The sequence below is a fragment of the Eschrichtius robustus genome, chromosome 4, assembly GCF_028021215.1.
Source record: "Eschrichtius robustus isolate mEscRob2 chromosome 4, mEscRob2.pri, whole genome shotgun sequence".
Lineage (NCBI taxonomy): Eukaryota > Metazoa > Chordata > Mammalia > Artiodactyla > Eschrichtiidae > Eschrichtius > Eschrichtius robustus.
The window spans coordinates 13,122,332-13,142,671 of record NC_090827.1 but is presented as its reverse complement, the minus strand read 5'-3'; the positions used below and the strand labels follow the sequence as shown (position 1 = coordinate 13,142,671).

Sequence of the window (20,340 nt, the reverse complement as noted above, 5' to 3'; positions counted from 1 at the left end):
ATATTGATACGAATGTCAATCCAACCGTTCTTACAAAATTACCTAAAGCATTTAAGAAGTATAGCTGAATGAAATCCATATTGTCTTAAAAAAAAAAAAAATCACCATAGGCATGACCCTTGGAACTGAGCTAATCACAGGGGTCCTGGCTATCAGCAGCAATAGCCCTAAAGGGCACTCTTTTCCCAATAATAATAGTCTTCATCCTGCTCCCAGACTGTCATTCAGAGTATTCTTCTTTGGTGGCCTGGAAGCTTCACTCCTCTTATAATCTCAGCAGCCAAAAGCAAGTTCTAGCTTTAGACTCTGGGCAGTATTTTGAGAAAATGAAACTTCTTCTCAGCAAGCCTGTGCAGATGAGCATTCAGGGACTGATTTTCCGGTTTATGGATTATCTAAAACCCTTTGCTCCTTCCTTGCTTTTGGCCATTTCACTGCTCATTAGCATTGCCACTGAAGGATGGACAGGAAAAATAAAAGGAAAGAATCAGAGCAGCCAGTTTTGCTATTTATTAACCACTTATCAACCACAACAAGAACTCTTGTGGAGAAAAAGAAGTATTGGACAGTTACTTTTCGAACTATCTGTTATTTTCAATTTCCAATGTTTGTCCTATTCTTAATTACACCTACATAATTAAAAGTTGGCATAAATATGTTTTCCCAACAATACTTATTCCATTTGTAAAGTTAACTAATTTTACTTTTTCTGTGAGGCAATTTTCTTCTTTTGTCTGCTACAGTATAAAACTATCATTTTCATTGATGTTTTATACATCTAGAAGAAAGTACAAATTAGTAATATGAGATAATAGTATACTTATAACTTCAAAACTAAGAGAAAAAAATTAAATGTAATTTAATTTCTCCATACCCAAGAAACCAAGTTTAATGGAAAGATCTGATACGTGGCAGTAAATCTAGAAAGGATCTCATTAGTTTTATTAATTACAAGATAACTGGACCTTAAAGCCATCTCCTCTTTTTACTTGACCTAATAGCGTAACTACTGACATCCATAGGAAAGAAAAAAAAAAAAGAGGAAAAGAGGTAAACGGCAGAGACGTTCCCTTAGCTCTGACTATGGCATGACTGTATCGACTTTGTAGCCTATAGGCAAAACAAGGTTAATGATTAATCATCAGGAAGCTGAGTAAAGAGTTTTCTGTTATAAATCAAGACCTTCTGCAAGTGGTAATCTCCTTATCCCAATTATAATCTTTTTTCTGAAATATATGTTTGCTTTATGGCACCCTTAAGGGCACCATAAAGGTGGCATTTATTGAATTATCACATACTCCAGTGCCATAATAGACCACAGTCACCCAACTATGAGTCCTAAATTGCTCTACTTTCAGCTTCCTAATGTACAATATTATCTCAGACAGCAGATATACTTAAAAATTCTTAAAGGATGGGAAACATGTCTTATATGAATACATATTGAACTGTGCACATATAGTAAGCACTGAATCAAAAAAAATTCACATGGTTTTCACGTAACCTTAAAAATATTTTTTTCTGCAAATAGAATATGAGGATGTAGATCATGATTTCTCAGTTTGAAAATAATGAATTATAAAAAATGTACAAAACCCACCATGACTACACCACCAGGAAACTGAAGAGTAATCCCTCTCAAGTCTGCATGAGCCACCTCCCACACTAATGAGGAGTTAAATTTTTTTTTTTAACAATTTTGTTAAGAAGAAATTTATAATGGTTTTCATAAAGGGCATGCCTCCTCTGGGCTATGCTGAGAGTTGCTGGTATTTCTAAAAAGAAAATTGACTAGTTTCCTGTTATCACCATTCAAAGAAGCAGCAAAGAAGAAATATGGACTGAAGGGCATGATAGTAATTGCCAGTGCACCTCTAACACAATTTTATCTGTTGTCAGATTGCAGAAATTATAGAAGGAAGAATCAGTCTTCCAGATTTTAATTCACCATGAACTACATGCAACAGAACAACAGACCTGACTCTCTTGTCCCAGTTTAGCTCCAAAGGTATTACCTAGCCTTCAGTTTTTAAGATAATAAGCCTATCTAAAATGTGCTCCTCGTGGGGCCTGTCATTTTAATGATATCAAGGTTAAGTATACTAAGCACTTCACCAATTTTAGTGGCCCGTTCCAACTTAAATTTAGATTTAAATCAGCTAAGCATTTCCTTCAAACAGTTGTATTTCACCACCCAGGAAGTTATGAAGTAGCAAGTTTAAAATATCTTTTAATGTTATATACTTCATTAATTATATTCTTCAGCTCCAGCCATAACACAGCACGCCTTCTTTATCACTCATTGCTGTGCCCAAACCACAGGACTCCTATCCCCTCACTGTTAATGTATTCTATGTTTATACATCAATTAATAGATGTAACCAGGCAGAAACAACCATGTGATATTCATATTACATTGTTTTCATGAGACAAAATGTTTTTTATGGAGGAGATAGTACTGGAAATGACAAAGAACACAGAAAAATATAATTCATCTGTTATTGGCATTCTTATTTTAATACAAATATTATTATTTTAGCTGCAAAATCAATACGTAACAGTGTATTAATAGGAGACCAATAAAAGAACTGAGATTCATTGTCAGAAGGCTGAATTCTGAGGTTAGAAAATGTGGAACATTTTTTTTCCTCTTTTTCACCTATGTCTAAAGATCTGTCAGCTATGGTATAGCACAAATAGAAGTGAAAGTTCCATAAAAGGAAATATTTAAATGTGTTACTGAAAATTAGTATCACATGAATTTATTTCATCTATTTAATTTCTATGTGGCAATATATACTGCCTTGTGAAAAACTATACTCTTTTAATTGTTCCAAAATGATTTTTTAAGTAAATTAAACGCATAATAGAATTTAATTAGAGGAAACCTATATTCAATACAAATGTGTCTATTGTAACAAGATAATTCTATGCCATTTTAATGGCATTTACATAGGAATAATGTGTGTTCCTAAAATTAGCACATTACTAAAAGACTAAATGTTGATTCTATCTGTAATGGTATATCACTACTCCATAAGATATAATCCACTCATAATTTCAGGTAAGAAAATTTTACCTAAATTTGAGTGCTAATCTGGGAAACTAAATGAAACAAAACTGCAGAACAACTAACAGAGTCTGTTTCAGAGAGGACATATAAGCTTCTTTGGCTAATTCTACTGGCATTGGCCCAGTATCATTTGACCGGAGATTACAAAACAAAACAAAAACATCAAGAACCACCAAAAAAACAAAAACAAAAACACAGTTCTATTTGAACAGTTGCCATCCAAACTCAGGAATCAAATAGGTTTGAATAAAAGAGAACATTTTATTTTGAATCCTCTTATTGAAAATTTTCTTATGATTGAACCTTTAAAAAATTACTATATATCCCAACTCCCACCATTAAAAACAAAACCCTCCCTTTACCTCATATTCCCACCCCACCATACCCATTTCTCCCTTAAAGCAAAACTCATAGAGTTCCTCAAGCCCCATTAAATCTTCGATTCCTTGCCAACCTGCATTTTGTCCCTTCAGGCTACTGAAAGCAATTCTGTCAAAGTCATTTTTGTCCTCAACATTTCTAAACCCAGTAGTCAAGTGTCAATTTTCATCCATATAATTTGATAGGGCGTCTGATTTCCCCCTTGAAATATTTTCCTCACTTGGCTTCCAGAACACCACACAGTCCTAGCTTTCTTTCTAACTCATAGGCCACGCATCTTTCTCTTCTCCTGGATCCTCTCCGTCTCCCTGACATCTACATTTTGCGATGCCTGTGGTATATAGTCTTGGACCTCTTCTCTTTGCACGGTTATTCCTTAAGTGTGCTATCCCCTCTCATTGCTTTAAAGATCATGTCTGTAATGATGAATTCTAAATGCAAAGCTTGAATTCCTAACTCCTCCCAAAATTCCAGACTAATGTAATCAATTGCCAGCTTAAATTCTCAAATTTGATGCCTAATAAGAATATCAAGTGTAATAAATGCAAATGTTGACTTTTATCTAAAACTTGATCACTGTCCCACGTTCCCAATTTTAGTCACCCACTTGCTTAGGTAAAATACCTTGGAAGCTTCATTACTTCCTCTGGATTTCTCCCAGCAGAACATTCCATCGGAAAATCCTGTTTATCTTCAAAATACATCCACAATCTTACAACTAGTTCAGCTACCAACTATTGGAATAGTCCAATTCACTACTATCAAACTGATCTTCATATTTCTACTCCAATCATTCCACCCAAGCAGAGAAGGTTATCTTTCTAAAACACAAAGCATTACGTATTGTGTTTGATCTCAATCCTCCAGTGGGCATCGTACATACCTAGATTAAATACCATACCATGACCTATAAGCCACTATAGGATCTTCCTTAGCTGCCTCTCAGACCTTATTTCCTTCTACTTCCTGCTTTGGTCACTAAACTCCACACTTGCCCCACACTGACTCTTAAGATGTTCCTTAAATGAATTAAGTAGATTCTTTAGTGTCTTGTCTCATGGCCATTGCCTTTGCTATGCCCTCTGGCTGAACTCCTTTTTCATCAGATATCCACATGGCTAATTTCCTTTTTATTTGAATCAAGTCTCTGCTCCAATGATCATCTCCTCAGAAGGTCTTAGTAGATGACCCTACTCGAAATAGGGTGCCATTCCTTCATTCTTCTTCATAGCATTTATCAGTAACTGACATTACAACTTGTATTTTCTTCTTTATCTGGTTGCCACCCCCATGAGAATGTAATGCCTTAAATACAAGGACATAGGTTACTTGTTCGACATTTGAATTCCAGGACCTAAAAACAGTAGTTCATAGAGAGTAGGTTCAGAATAAATGTCTGTTGAATGATAGAATATTCTCCCACTGAGCACACATACTACATATTGTTAATAATGCCTACCTTACCCTGTGGTTTCAGGGTAACTAGCTTCTAGAATTATGATTTTGATAATGAAGCAAACATCTTTTTAAGATTAGTTGGGAAAAATCAAGCACTCAGAGCAATGAAGTGAAATTATTTATTTTAAAAACATTACTTTGAATTATTTGGGGATGAAGAAGAAAGTTTAAGAACTTGTTTTAATAAAATTAATAACTTGATCTTTTTTCATGTATAAATATATCTGTTAATAAGGACCTTGACTACAGAGTGATTTAAAAATTTTTAACATACACAGGGAGGCCTTTTGGTACTTAGTTTCTTGTGCTTGCCTCTAGGCTTCCCTCTATTCACTCAAGAAAGCTTTTCAGTGGGTCATCCCAGCCTCAGCTTCACATTTGATAACCACCTGGTGAACAACAGCAGGGTAAAAGCCGGAATGCCTGAAGAACACTGAAGAAACACTGGCTATTTCTTTTATATGCTACATTTTTGAGTGGTGCCAAACGTATGCTAATATTGCTGGTGTGCTTGGAGTTGGTAAATTCTAAAGGCTCCTGTAGTCCATGCTGGTTAGAACATAAGACTACTCATTCCTCCAGTCAGCCTTAATGTACACTAGTATTGTGGGATACACTAGCACTGTATGTAACATCTTAGTATTAACGCTAGAGAAAACAAACACAAAATGTAAAACAAAGAACAAACCCAGCTCTCTCTTCTGATGCTGAAGTTATCTAGAATAGCTGATGAACAAATATATTATGTATTAATTCTTGTTCATACCAGAAAATCTTCATTCTAAGGGATCCTTAATTTGAATGATTAAGGTTTTATGCTCCATTTATTTCCCCTTGTATTTTTTTTTAATTCACTCTAAACCTAACTATTAAAAATAGCTATATGAACCACACTTGACTGTATCTCTTCTCCCAATTCCTCAAACACAGGAATTTGTCTTCATTTTAGGTCATATAATTGTAGAGCTTAAATGAACATTAGTCTAAGTCTTGTTTTAGGGTTGATAAAAATGAAGACTAAAGAAAATAAGTAACTTCCCAATATTGCTCAGTTAGCTATCTATAAAATTGGTAGTTAGCCCCAAACCCTCTAAATTCTAATCCAGAACATTTTTACTAAGACTTACATCTCCAATTTTTCACATTCATCTGAAATTCGTGTCCACATCCAAATGCTAAAATTCACCAATTTAAATGACCTAAATCCACAGATGTCCTCTTAACAACCAATCCCAGAATTACGTTAGTACGTTTCCCCTTGCCCATTTGACATCCATCTGATCACTTAATTTTACTCTGAATTTTTAATAGTACATTATTCCAACGAGTTTATTAATTAATACTGAAACAGGGCAAGGTCTACCATAACATGATAACCAGTTCATTCATTTAACCTAGTATTCCATTCTCTAATTTTGTGGCTTTGCCAATGTAAAAACTGATGTATCAGATTAAAGGTGACCTAAGTTTCATCCTCCATTAGTCTTATAATAGGATATGCTAGAAGGAAGATCTTGCCTCTTAAACAAATTAAATAAACAGGAAAATTACTACTTGATAAAAGACACTGGTTTTATATTACTACACAAATCCGATGGCACTGGTGGTAGTGGTGGTGGTGGTAGTAGTATGTGTGTGGAGGAAATTAATTAATACATGAAACTTAATATTTTCCAGGCTAAAATTATCTGAAAACATATATGATCCTTCACAAAAGTCAGTGGTTGACATTTTTAAAATATATTTATATTTGTGCCCATGTATTTTTTTCATAGCTCTGTGTATGTGTGTTTCATGTTACAAACATCAATCAGTTTGGGACCCTAAATATTCCATAGGTAAGCAGTTACTAATGTCTGTTTACACCAGCATTATTAAGCATATCTGAATACTATTTGGCGTCTTAGATTTTTCCACAGATAGTATTAGCTTAAGAGTATATTTCTGTTGTACTTTAAATTTGTGAAAAATTTACATCACTAGATCTAGCAATCTATCTAGAGAACACAGAGTGTTGATATGCCCTAGAATTAAATTCTTACAAGAGTCAGGGATAATATTTCTTTTGTTGTTGTTATTTTTTGAATTTTTTTTTATACAGCAGGTTCTTATTATCTATTTTATAAATATTAGTGTATATATGTCAATCCCAATCTCCCACAGGGATAATATTTCTTTTTCTGGTTTGAAAATAAAAACCATCTGAATCTTAGAGTGTCACAATCCTCATTAAATGGCATTGTTTTTTTCTGAGAATTAAAAAAAGTAGTTCAGGGGATTTTCAAGTAGGACTACAAAGGAACAGCTCAGAATGCAGTGACACCTAATGGCAAAGCTCTCTTTATAGGCCACAAATGTATTTTCTAATAAACATTATATTTTTAGTCAAACTAAGTATTGCTACTCACCAATATGTTATTATCTGAAATATCATGAAAATCCAATAGCAGTGCCAAATACTTTACTTTTTAATACTAAAATAATATATGCAGGTGAAGGGATACTAACCTTTTGGATTAAAAGTGTGGTTTTAAAATTATAATATCTCTTTGAGATAAAATTACAGCATGATAAACTTAGCCTTGGAGATTAGAATTAAATATAACACATCTCCCATTACTCATAACAACCTCAACTGGTTTCTATTGCTGGGTAAGTTGAAAGTTAATGACCTTGATTTTTATTCATATTTGAATTAGAATTTATAGGAGGTATTTACTGGATGTACATTTCACTTGGAGTAGAAAGCAAAGTTCCTCAGTTTAATGGCTTATTAGTCATGTCATAGTGGATATTGTTGATTAATAACATTGTCTAACTTAATGCACATCTGAATTGCACTTCAAATAACTGTATTATTGATACAGAAAAACATACCTCATAAAGTATACCCTCATTTTAAATTCAGAAGCTACTTCTTAATACTTTCTAGAAGTTTACACTATATGTTATCCATAACTTAGGGAGCAAACAACTACTGTAAATAATAAAAGGATAACTTAAATCATTGAGATATCCCACACAGTGCAGGGTCCTTGATGACTCCTGAAGGCTATCATTAACCAATGCAAATCATGTAAAGAGTTGAAAAAGAAACAATTTGACAGAAGACACAGTACAACTTCTAGAAATCCTTCTACATTCTGTATTTGATAAAATAGTCCTCAGTGCGCCAGTAATGAAAACTAATGCTTTAAATTTGCCATCTATTATTGTTTACAATGTGGTGACACATCTTATTCACCCACCAATTTTGTACTTTAAACTTTCTCATAATGAAAATATTCTGTGAATTGTCTTAGGCTTCTCAAACATGTCATAGTTTATGATCTCAGAGAACAAAGTATCATTTGCTTATGAGAAAAACATGAATAAGGGCTTCATTTCTATTTCCTGTTGGCATAAGGTATTTTACTATGACTGGTAACAATAAAAACATGCTAGTGATTTTTATAATATATGAATAAGTACACTTGAGTGTTCCCTTGCAGAGATGTATAACTGAGGATAGCTCATTTCAATGAGCTGGTACAGGTACAGGTACCAGATATAGAAATGAGCACACATGAAACTGTTAAAACATGAGATCCTCCGTATTAGATATGAAGCAAAACACAAACTGTGCAGTTGACTGGAAATGCCACCTAATCCCTGCTTAATTAAAGCAGTGCTCTAAACTCCCGTTGTGTTGAGGGAGTAAAGAGTGTGGGACGACTGATGTATGAAGAAAATAGCAGTCAGCGTGGCTAATCTCAAAGACTTTGGAGCTTTCGAGCTACATAAATCAGAGTGACTTTTGAATAGCCTCATGAAACACAATATCATTACCATTCCACTCACGACTTTCTGGTTCTTCCTACAGCATGCAGATCATTAGGAAACTTCTAAGCAATCAAGTAATGGGGGTCTGATGAAATTAATCAATGCACAGGCTCAAAGTAGAAGCATAATTCAAAATTGCACAGTTTTTATATGTCAAAAGACCTTTACTTGGTGAGGGGGGGGCAAAGAAGATCACAATTGAGGTGATTCATTTCTAACTAGTGTGTGTATTGCATGTGCATGTGTATTAAACAAGAATATGTAATTATCAAGTATCTTTAAAATATGATTTAACAGAAATTCAAAGTAGTGCATTTTTGACTGAAATTAATACATTTCCATTTCAGTCATTAGAGTTTAACCATCATTGTGGTGAACTAATGTGCTCAAAAAAAAAAAACATATTAGAGTTTAAAATATGTAATTGACTTTATTAAAACTACCTGCATGAAATAAAAACAAAGAGAAAGAAAAGAATGGACAAAGTTTTCAAACATATAATTTGGTTCAATACCAAAAAGATTCGATGTTTAAAGAACCTATTAGAGCAGTGTCTTTTCATCTTTCCAGCTCGCCTGAACTACATATGGCAGCTACTGTCTACCTGAACACATCACATGAGGCTGTGAAAATCTTTCATTTCCGCTTATCTCCTTATATCTATAGAGTTGAAATATTCACTTTCCCTCCAGTGTCATCACTTTCATCCCTTTAGTCCTGAAATAATACATTCGCCATAAGCATACTTGTCACATTAGATACTTAAATGAAGACTATCACCTCCTAAAGATAATTAATTCTCTTTTCCTATTCAACCAAGTAAGTAAACTGATCCAATGAATATTAACTGGTACTTTAAAATTTTAATACGGGCATTTGGTTTTGAATTTATTATACTTTGGCCAGGGTGGGGATGGAAGGGAAAGGGGCTTTTAACCTCTGAAGTGCACATAAATTAGACTTGGTCATTTTTTTTTAATTTAATTTAGGAGGTTACATTTTTCAGTATATTATAAAAGATACGAAGCATTTGAAACAACCATCAATGTGCTAGCTTCATGGCAATATTAGGTAGTCTATAAAAGAAGTTAATGCTCTTGTCTAATGTACTAATTGCAGTCAAGTCAAATTAATTGTCTGAGAAGTAACTCTTTCAGTAGTATATACATTTAATGCATACAATCAGCTTTCTAAAGAAATCTGTAATTTGTACACAGTAACTTTTTTGGGGGGATCTGGTTATAAATAAGTAAGCTGTGTCACACTGACAGACAACAGAATGCCAAAGAAAAAAATACAACAGTTGTGTTCTATTTTGAAACAAATGCCCAGACTGCATTGCAAAATAGTATTCATCTAGTAGAGGACAGCAAGAGCTGTAGGTGTTTGCAAATAATGTATTTATCGTTTAGACCACAGAATAAGCAATAAAATAAGCATTTATCCACAAGCCTCCCTCCTGAGCGATGATAAGCGTAAGCCAGAAACCCCTCACCATAACATGAATATAAAGGTACCACGGTAATATATATCTGCATTCCTGCTCCGGTCGTTTACAACTGGACATAAATGTACGTCATTTCTTTAAGAGGAGCACACGTCATTTCTGAACTCTATCAGAACATTACCGAGACCCTCCACGAGACAATTTCTCCCTGAAAAGTTCTGAACCCACAGACACTGTTACCCCAGGCAAAACGTGACCTAGCAGACAAGCTATCTAGTGCTTAATTCACTAAACGCGTTAAGTGCAAGGTTTTCTGAATCCTGACCTCATCACCCCTTGCACAGAGATATATACGGTTCTATTGATAGAAATGATAGAGAATGGCAGACGTGTTTACAAAGACAGCCTCTGAGACCAAGGGAGGGAGCCCCCTGGAGCTGAGGGGCTGGCCGCTGTGGACTCGCACACCAGACACAAGCCTTTAGCTCAGGCAGGCACAAAGGCACAACCTCCACCTGCAGCAGGTTCCCCTTGCAGGACGTGTGAGTGTGAGAGTGTGTGTGTGTGTGTGTGTGTGTGTGTGTTGCGCGGGGGAGGGGCAGGGGGCGGAAAGGGGAGATGCTGCGACCCATCTGTCGCCTCAATTTGCAGGGCATCAAGCCGTGTGGACACATAAAAGTCCTGCGCCCGGAAAAATTCCCCCAGAGGGGCCTCTCCTCAGCGCAGTAACTGAACCCCGCTGGCCCGCGGACGCGAATTTCCGAAAAGGAAATCGTCGCATTAACGCAGAAAAGGCTGCAAGAGCCGGTCTCGGTTCAGCTCTCACGGATTAGCAAGTGAGAAGAGTTGGAGCCTGAAGCCGCGAGCGCTGTGCATGATAATGACGTGCAGCCCGCGCCCGCGCCCGCCGCGGCCAGACCCGGGCCGTCTGGGTGCCAATAGGTAGGGCCACGAGCACCTCCAAGGCGGCTCGGCGTCCTTCCCGGACTCAGGCCGCCCGTAGCCCGAGCGCCTTTGCTCTCGGCCTGGCGCTGCACCTCAGAGTTGACGGCGAGGAGGGGCGAGGCGAGGCGAGGCGACGCGGCTGTTCGCCAGGCAGCCCACGAGGGCGGCGCGCGCGCATGTGCTTCCGCGTTTCTCGAGCGCCCGGGGCCAGTCTCGCCGCCGCGCCAGACCCGGGGAGCGCGAGCGAGGCAGCGAGGTGCGCGGCTCCCAGTCGCGAGCACCGCGCAGCCGAGAGGACAGGAATCGGAGACGGAGGCTGAGGGCTCAGCCAGCAGCCAGCAGCCCGCCACCGTCGCACGCGCTGCGGCGAGCGCGGCCCGCTCACGTTGCAAAACCACCTGTGCGATCCGAAGGGCGCTCTCCCCCACCCCCACCTCGCACCCCAGCCCTTTTCGCCTCACAGGTGACACCTCAGTTCACCCAAAAGGTACTTTTTTTTTTTTTTTTTTAATGGAGCAAATGTACATCCGGGAAAGAACATGGAAGGTAGAGTCGATGAAACTTCTTTTCCTCACACACCAGAAGCCCCCCGCGCTCCCCGGCACGCACGCCCGCTGAGGTAGATTCGAGAGCCCCAGGCATCCAGCCCACACTCCCCGATTCACCGCGAAACAACAGCACCAGGCAAGGTTCGGGCATCCGCATCCTTTCAGAAAGCTGCCCAAGTGTGAGGGAAGGTAGCGGGAAGGGGCAAGAAACCCAAGCCAGCGGCAACGAGCCACACAGAGGGCGGAGAGGGGGAAGCAAAGGGGAAACATCTGCGAGCCGAAACGGTAAAAAGTACCCACGGGCAGCGCCAGCCCTTTCTTACCGATGTGAATGATCGAATCCGCACTCGCCGAGTCCCAGGTTCGAGACCACCAGAAGCACAAAACCAAGAGCAAGGGGAAAACTTCCATCTCCGCCTGTGCTGATTGTTGTCTTTGAGGATGGATTTTCTTTCAATATTAAAAAAAAAAAAAAAAAGTCCAAAGAGTTTGAGGTCACGATAGTTTAGCACAGCTTTTTCTTTTTTTCTTTTTTCTTTTTGACCCCCTCAATTCCTGTTACCAGACCAAAGCTTTTATAATCGTCGCTGAGGAAGGCAGGGCGAATGAGAGAAAGAGCCCAGCCTGAGGAAACCTCCTTAGGAAAGCCGTGTCACTTGGAGGGGAATTTTGGCATCGCCAGAGTTGTTTGCAGTTTGGCTTTTTAAAAATGTATCCAGCCTCGCTGCTCTCGGGCAGGGGGAGCGGCTGGAGCTCAGACCAGCCCCATCCGTGCGCCGGGGCCGTGGGTCTCCGGTCCCAGCTCCGCCGCAACTTCCAACACACCACCCCCCCTCCTCCCCGCTCACGCCGGATGTTCCCCTCCCCCTCCCCCCAGCGAAAAAGCCCCCCTCCCCCCCCGCCCCAACGGCCCGCAGAGAATCACTTGTCTTCGCTGCCAAAATAAAATCTAAGTGGAAAGGAAAGATAAGGAGATTCCGAGCGGAACAGCCAGATTCCAGCAGGGAGGGGAGAAAGCCCTCTCCAAAAGGGGTGGTAAAAGTGAACTTCAAGGTAATGCAGATAGTAATGCAGAGAAAATTCCCCTTCTGCGCGAGGCGGGAGCGGAGTTCGTCAAGGCGGGCCCGGGGAGCCGGTTCGCTCGGGCGCGGTGGCGGGGGAGTTGCGCCGGGCGCGAGCTGCGGGGCTGGGCCGGAGGAGGGAAGCCGCCGCGGGCCGCAGGATGCTTTTGGAGCGATTCGCCTGGCGGGATGCAGGAAGCGAGCAAGGAGCGAGCCTGGCAGCTTCAGCACTAGACCCACGTTGCCTAGAAATGGATCACCTAGGAGAACGAGCGAGCCCGCGAGAGAGCGGTGCTGTCAGGCGGAGACAGGGGGAAACCGAGAGAGGAAGAGCTTCTCTCTAATAACCACCTCCTCCCCCTATCTGCAATACAAGGGAGAAACAAAACAGTGCTCTCATTTCCCTTGGAATCTTCAACCGGGACTGAGAAAAAGGCAGGACTCTAAGAGAAAAGACGTTGACGCCTTTTTTTTTTTTTTTAACGAGGTTAAAGGCAACCTAAAAAAGCCACCCCAATTATTAAACCTTGCTATTGCTATTCTCCAACAGGTATCAGACTTTTTCTAGTCTTTGCCTGGAATTAGTCACATTGCTTAAGAACAAATTAGGGACACCTGGTCACTAAGGGAAAAAGAGACCTAAAAAGCTTTTAATGAGATTTCAATTATAAAGTTATAAAAAGGAGAGGACGTGCTAATTACCTTTTATACAGTGATTTTTTTTTTCTGTCTCCAGTGTATTTTTTAGGTAATCAGGAGAGAGCAAGGATAAAGAAGATCTTGAAATTTTAAACATGTAATAATTAAATGAAACAGAAATGCATGCTTCAGTGAAACATTTGATAAAAACATTACATTGACTAGCTTGTCCACAGACCTGTGTATATAAATGCAGAATGAGGAAGTTGGTTGCTTCTCCATGGAAAGAGCTGAGAAAGTACTGAATGACAGCCTCCCAATACCAGAATGAAAGGATTTTCTGCAAGCATACTCCTGAAAAGAAAATCCTTAGGATTGTGACTTCCTTTCTTCTCATGGTTAACTTACATCCAGTCTGGCCTCATTTCAGAATGGAGATTTGTTAACACAACCAAGTGAGTAGTGGAGGCCAGGTATACATGGGCCCAATATTATTTCAATTATAATTGGAATCTTTGGGGAATGTTGCCGCGTGGCATGTATGGATGTCAAACTCCTCAACCTTTCAGAGCCCTCCCTCATCTCCAAATATGGCACACCTCTTTTCTTCTTACACTCTCACTTGAGCCCTTCTCTCTAGTCTGGTGAATTAGGCTATTATTTCTCCAAACATAATTGTATATCACTTCTGTGAAATGGCTTCTTTCATTCACCTTGTGTATTTTTTCCCTGAACATTCTAGAAAATGCTGTGCTGCCATATTGTTACTTAGGCTAATAATCCTGTTGGAAGGCATCTATTCATCCTCCCAACCACTCTCCTCAGGCACTTCAAGGCTGAGTTCACATTTTTCCCATGATGTCATATCCAATCCTTTAATATGGAATCATATGGAATAAATCCATCTTCCTTCTGTGTTCTCATAGCGCACTCTACCTTTGATTTAGAGTCAGACAGGACGACTTCTGAACTAGACCACTGATGCCTTGAGGGTGAGGACCATAGCTTATTCATATTTTATTCACTGCATCATTTTACATAGAGCCCCTTGGTTGACTTGAAATTAATTCATCACTTCCGTCTGAATTTGGCATAAATCCGTGCTTCCAAAAAGCCATCACTGATTAATTCCTCTCAATTTTCATCATTCCTTTATTTTTTTTCCATTAGTACACGTTGATTCAATATTGATTTTATTGATGTTGTTGGTATCATTTTACTTCTTCAAGGGTTCTGTGGCGATTTCCTGGATCATATTTTGTTGTTACAGATAATGAAGTCTTTGAAAAAAACAGATTTATCTCCCCCATAGCTTGCTTCTATTATATTATTCACAAGGGTATTTTAAAAATTGATGAGTCACTATATGCTCAATCAAGAAAAAACTTGTGAAGTAACCATTAACATGGAAAGAACACTAATATCTTAGAATCAGAGAATGGGAAGGAACTTCAGAACGTTAGCTAGCCCAGTCCTTGCTTAATAAATGTCATTGCTGGGGATAGCTAAATTTAGACAATTCATACTATCTTCTCTCTTGGAAATCTGTTCTAGTGTATTATGAACAAAACATTTTCATTATTCCAATATCCTCTATCCAAATAATATCTATGTCCAATGAGTTATAATTAATGGTTTTTGTATGGAATATAAGTTTAAAAACATTTTAAATTTTTGTGTAAGCTATATTTTCTATTTTAGAAAATTGTATATTGTGATATAATAGTTAGACTTTTAATGTGTAAGTTAGACGTTACATTCCAGGAGAAAAAAAAAATAAATTCATTGGCTATACTTTTATATAGGCTTTTAATGAAGTACATCTGTTAGTCTAATGAAGGCTACTTAGCTGTAATTCATGCATTATCATATAGAAACAGCTTGCTGCACTGAAATTCAAAACTCTGTGACGTTATAACATATTTTGGGGAAAAAACAGCTTTCGTTCACTAAAGTTTTATAACCAATGATTAATTTTTGGAATAAAAATTTAAGTGAACTATGATTTATGAATTTATTCTTCCTATGTGAAGATTGTCACTTCAACCATTAGTTGTGATGTGAACATCAATAATTTTAAGAAATGGTAGATAATCTTAGTAGCTTTAAGATGCAAAGTATAATGATTATTTTTTTATGGAAAAATAATTTGGGAAGAATATTAATTTGCATTGTTGAAGGGACGTGCAATTAAATTACAGTCTCCTTTAATTGTTACAATATACTGTGTGTGAAGAAAGCAATGTAATGAAAATCCTTGGAATGTATAAATTTTTCATTTTCACTTTTAAAAAATACTAATACCAATGTCTAAACTTTAAAAATTAACTGCTCACAGGATGTTGTAACAGCAGTAAGTCAATGCACATTAGTCAAGTTTAAAGAACTCTTCAATAATATTCAATGACTCAAGAGATTTATTGTGTTTTAGTATAAAAATCTGTAAATTTATGAGATAGCCTAATTAAAAATTAGGAGAAAAGTTAACTTGAAAAGAATAGCTAGCAGAGAAAAAAATGGAATATAATGCATTTTGATCATTATTTCTAATGCGCTATAATTGTATCATTAGTATTATAAATACAGATAGGCACACAAAAGATTCTAAATATTTATAACTTTAGCATGAATATGAAAGCAAAACTATAAAAGAGCAATAACTGACTACCTATATATGTAGGCAGTAAAAAATTATAACCGTAAAATTATAATTGACATGTTCATTTGCACAAGTGAAAAAGGAATTTGTTTGTTTGAGAGGCTGAAAAGGCAACTTTTATACTTCGTAGATCAAAAACGTTCAGAGCTCAATGGGAATTACGGCCTCTGTTATTCAATGCCTGGTTTTCTAGAAAAGGATGGGAAATTGAGTCCTAGAAGTTGTACTGATAATTTGTTGAAAGACTTGAGCTTAGAAAACACATCTTTTTTACTTTTAAATATGCTTCAAGTTAATCATTATAACGCATATTCCTATATAACATATTCACATTGGGTATACTATGTCTTTTTTTTTTTTTTTAGGTCAACCTGGCACTGACTCATCACATTCTACTCTGTCAAACTGTTATACCCATAACACTAGTGCAAATCTTATCCTTGGTGATAGGCAATAACCCCTTCCTTCCTCCCTCCCTTTCTTCCTTCCTTCCTTTCTTCCTTTCTTCCCTCAACATTAAGCTCTTAATTCCTTCCTCCCTTTCAAAGCTTTTCCTAAATCTGTAAAGCTGCCCTGTCAGAGCAATGTCATATTTTCTTCTAACTCAATGTGATATAAATTCCAACCAAATTCTGCAACTAGATTGATTGATTTTTTTTTAATATAAGCACTTTACCAGACTCATCTATTATTAAAGTTAATTCAAGTCAAAACTTTGAATTTCATAGCTTTTCCACTGTCCATACATTAGCCATGATATTGAACTTTTAGTAGCAAGAATTCAGTTATATATATTGGTGGACCTCTTTTAGTTTAGACCTCTTATCTCTTCGGTCTGGATGTTGATGTGGAATTTTAAGTGGAATATTAATATTAAACACCAAGCAATTGGTAGATGGAGGTCAAATGACGACTTGCAACCCAACAGGGGCACTTTACTGAGATTAGCCCCTCACTACATTATATCCTGTCCCCACCAGATGGCAGCCATGCTTGATGTAGATTTAATCAGCTTACTTTTTTAAATGTCTCAATACTTCACAGTTTACCATAGTATAATTAACCCATATTAATCAAATTACTATATTTAAGTAAACTTGATATTTTAAGTGATCCTTTTTCAGGTAACTTGATTTTCTGAAGTTTTATTTCTTCTAAAGCTTTCAGGAATAATAAGTATCTATTATCATGCTCTTATATCTGCTTTATTCACATCTTCTTTGATTTTATCAGTTGCTTAGGAATTAAATGTCAATAGAACAAGCTTTAATAATATGCCACTCAATCCTATGTTAAGGGGTAATTAGAACACTGTGAAATATTACATCATTCAAATTTTTGGTATAAATATTAAAGTTTTAAAAATGAGGCTTATTTTGCTATTTCCTTTTTCTACAGAAAAATAATATTTTATACATCTTGAGTTAAGCAATTTCACTTGGCCATGGAATATAGAAATTGTCTATAAATTATATGATTGATCCTTCTGGTGTGGCATACCATTTGAAACAAATGTCTAACAAATAAGTCAAAAGCAAAAAGAAATGCATGATGTCAACTATAATAAATCAATTATTATTTGACCCTTAAAAATCAGATTTTATTATCTTCCCATGATTAACCATTTTAATTCTGAAATTAACTATTTCTTTTGAAACATATTTCTCTAGGCAAAGAAGTAGCTCAGATACAAAGTGTGTTTGTGAAATATGCTGCAGATAATAAACTATATATTTTAGCTTAAAATAGATTGTATTTTATAGCAGATATCATGGGCAAAAATTTAAATAGAGAAACAAAAGTTTGGTCAATATTCAGTCATTTACACACACACATACTGGCTTTACGGTAGTTTTCAAAGTAGTGATAAAACTCTATAAACATTTAATTTCACTTCTTAGTGGGTAGAGTACATAATCAGTACAGACTAAAATACAATATATTCTTTATTCCTTGTTGGCCCTGCAAATTGATGGCAAATCTAAATATTTAATTAATTATGAATAAATGAATTAACTAATAAGTGAATGAAAGGATAAAATGAAAAATTTTAACATTGTGGAATATAATTCAGGCAGCGTAAGACAAGAGCATCTTGACTCATTGCAGAATAAACAGATTACTGAGGTATCAAAGTAGTCTGTTCATAAGATCATTTCATCTATTTATCAGTCCCATTGTTTACAACACAGATAGGGGTTATCTCTTGGTGTGGAAAAGAGGAAAGATGTTTTGAAAGGGTTCTTTGGAAGATGACAATAAATAATTATCTCAGCAACAGAAGCCCAAACATGAATCTCTGCCCAAATTTAACTTGACTTATGTTTTATATGACTAAAGAGAATGCAGGGGGGATAAAACTAAATTTTATAGTAGATATTACAGAATTTGTCTGAAGTTTGCTAATATAAAATTAGTCATATTGTCAACACTTTGTTTCATTCTTGTTTTTACACTATGCTGCTTTATCACATTTTTAAAAATTTCATCAAGATGGAGTTAAACCATAAAGAATCAGACACAGCATCAAAGTTGTGAAAATGAAACAATCTTACAAAAATTTTTAATGCCTATGCGTTAGAAATATCTGAACCAGCATTTCCTACATTGTGCTCTATGGAATACTTTGTTCTGGAAAAAAAAGAGAGAGAGAGATTTAGTGGCCGTGTAAGATTGCAAAATGCTAAATAGATTTTTCTTCTTAGAGATCTAGAGTGTACATTAACATATCGATATTAAAAACATGAAGAGGTTTCTAGGTAACAAATTATTAACCTTTATTTAACCGAGACTCTTTCAAACTTATATAACTGCCAATTTCCCGCTTTTTATGCACAGAATGAACATTCTTTGTTATACTGTTGCAATCCATTTCTATTTTCTAAAAATAATTTTGTTTGTTTTTTTCCTCCTCTGTTTGTGGATGGTTATATTAGCTAGATTGCAGATTGGTAGGCTGGTTTATCATATCTGGGGAGTGATTCTGTTTTGTGCTATAATAGGAACTTCTTGTGCCATAATTTGAACTTTAATGATGAAGGAAAATATACCACTCAACAATAAACATGTTTTCTTTTTCAAATGTTTTATAGATTTCCATTTCTGCTTAGGATGTACAAAGCCAAAGGAAAACATTGCTCTGATCCTAACAATAAGAAAGTATTGGATGATCTATAAAAATGTAACCTTCCTTGAACCCATCAGAGAGCTGAGGTGGTGAGACAACAAAGTAAACTAAGTTCCAAAGAGTGGCAAGCACCTCTAACGTGAGACAGGACACAAACCTGCTTCACTTTGGCAGAGCACAGAGGAAAAATTTGGTGTAGCAGGTAAGAAGAAATCAACAAAAATTTTCATAAAATCCTAAAGGGTAAATTTGGGGTAGCATAAAACTTTAGAATAACTGGGAGCATCAGACACAAGGTGGTGTGCACTCACTCATAACTTCTTTTCTATGGATCTGCATAGGGGCTCATTGGAAAGAATGAGAGCAGGGCAGGATACCAGAAATACCCCATAACTTCTACAGGCATAGTGGAGACGGAACAGTCTCAAAATATGGTCCACTTGCCTGGGCTCTCCTCATTAGGAAGAAAAATGCTTCAAGCTGCTGAGGAAGGGACAACAAACTGTATTGTAATGGGGACCAGGCAAAGATCCAGTGCTTGTGTAGAAGCAAAACTCATCAGTTTCTGGAGAAGGGTTAGTAGCTCTGCTTTCTGACATCAGAAACCAAGAAAAGATCACTGCTTCTGGGAAAGAGATAGAATCAAAATTGTCTGCCACTAAGGTTCAGATAAGAAAGTCTTTATGGGTCACAATCCTGTGCCTATATAAAGCAGAGACATGCTATTGCTGGGAGCAAGGGGGAGCAAAATTATCTCTCCTGTTTAATAACCTCTATGAATACAAGTGTGAATATGACTATCATTGAGATGAGAGAAACAAGAATAATACCAAGACCCCCTTCCTGACCCTCAGGGACACAGATGCTGTCTCCAATTGAGCTTTCACCAGAAGAACCAAAAACCTACTCCTTGCCCCTACCATGAGCCTAGAACTGAGTAATAAGCAATAGAAGACTACCACTGGTAGAGAGAAAAGAATGTGAAGAGAGACCCACTATTTAGCATAGTCATGCAACACATTCTGAAAGCTGAGGTGGAAGCAGAAAAACTGAAAAAAACCCTCTAGCACCACGGGGTTCACCCCAGGCACATGATTTAGGCAGCCCATCACTGAAGTAACTTGAAGGTAGCAATGTCAACAACAAAACCCAAACCCAACTGAATCATTTACTATCATTG

At 37.1% G+C, this 20,340-nt stretch overlaps 1 protein-coding gene across 2 annotated transcripts in view; it reads right to left on the bottom strand.

Moving 5' to 3' along the window:
- Positions 1 to 12,085, bottom strand: part of GRID2 (glutamate ionotropic receptor delta type subunit 2) — a 1,411,147-nt gene extending 1,399,062 nt beyond the window's left edge. For both annotated transcript variants that reach the window (XM_068542054.1, XM_068542055.1), the window contains exon 1: positions 11,998 to 12,085. In XM_068542054.1, the coding sequence (XP_068398155.1) occupies positions 11,998 to 12,085 (88 nt within the window). The remainder of the gene's footprint in view (positions 1 to 11,997) is intronic.
- Between the last annotated feature and the right edge of the window lie 8,255 nt (positions 12,086 to 20,340).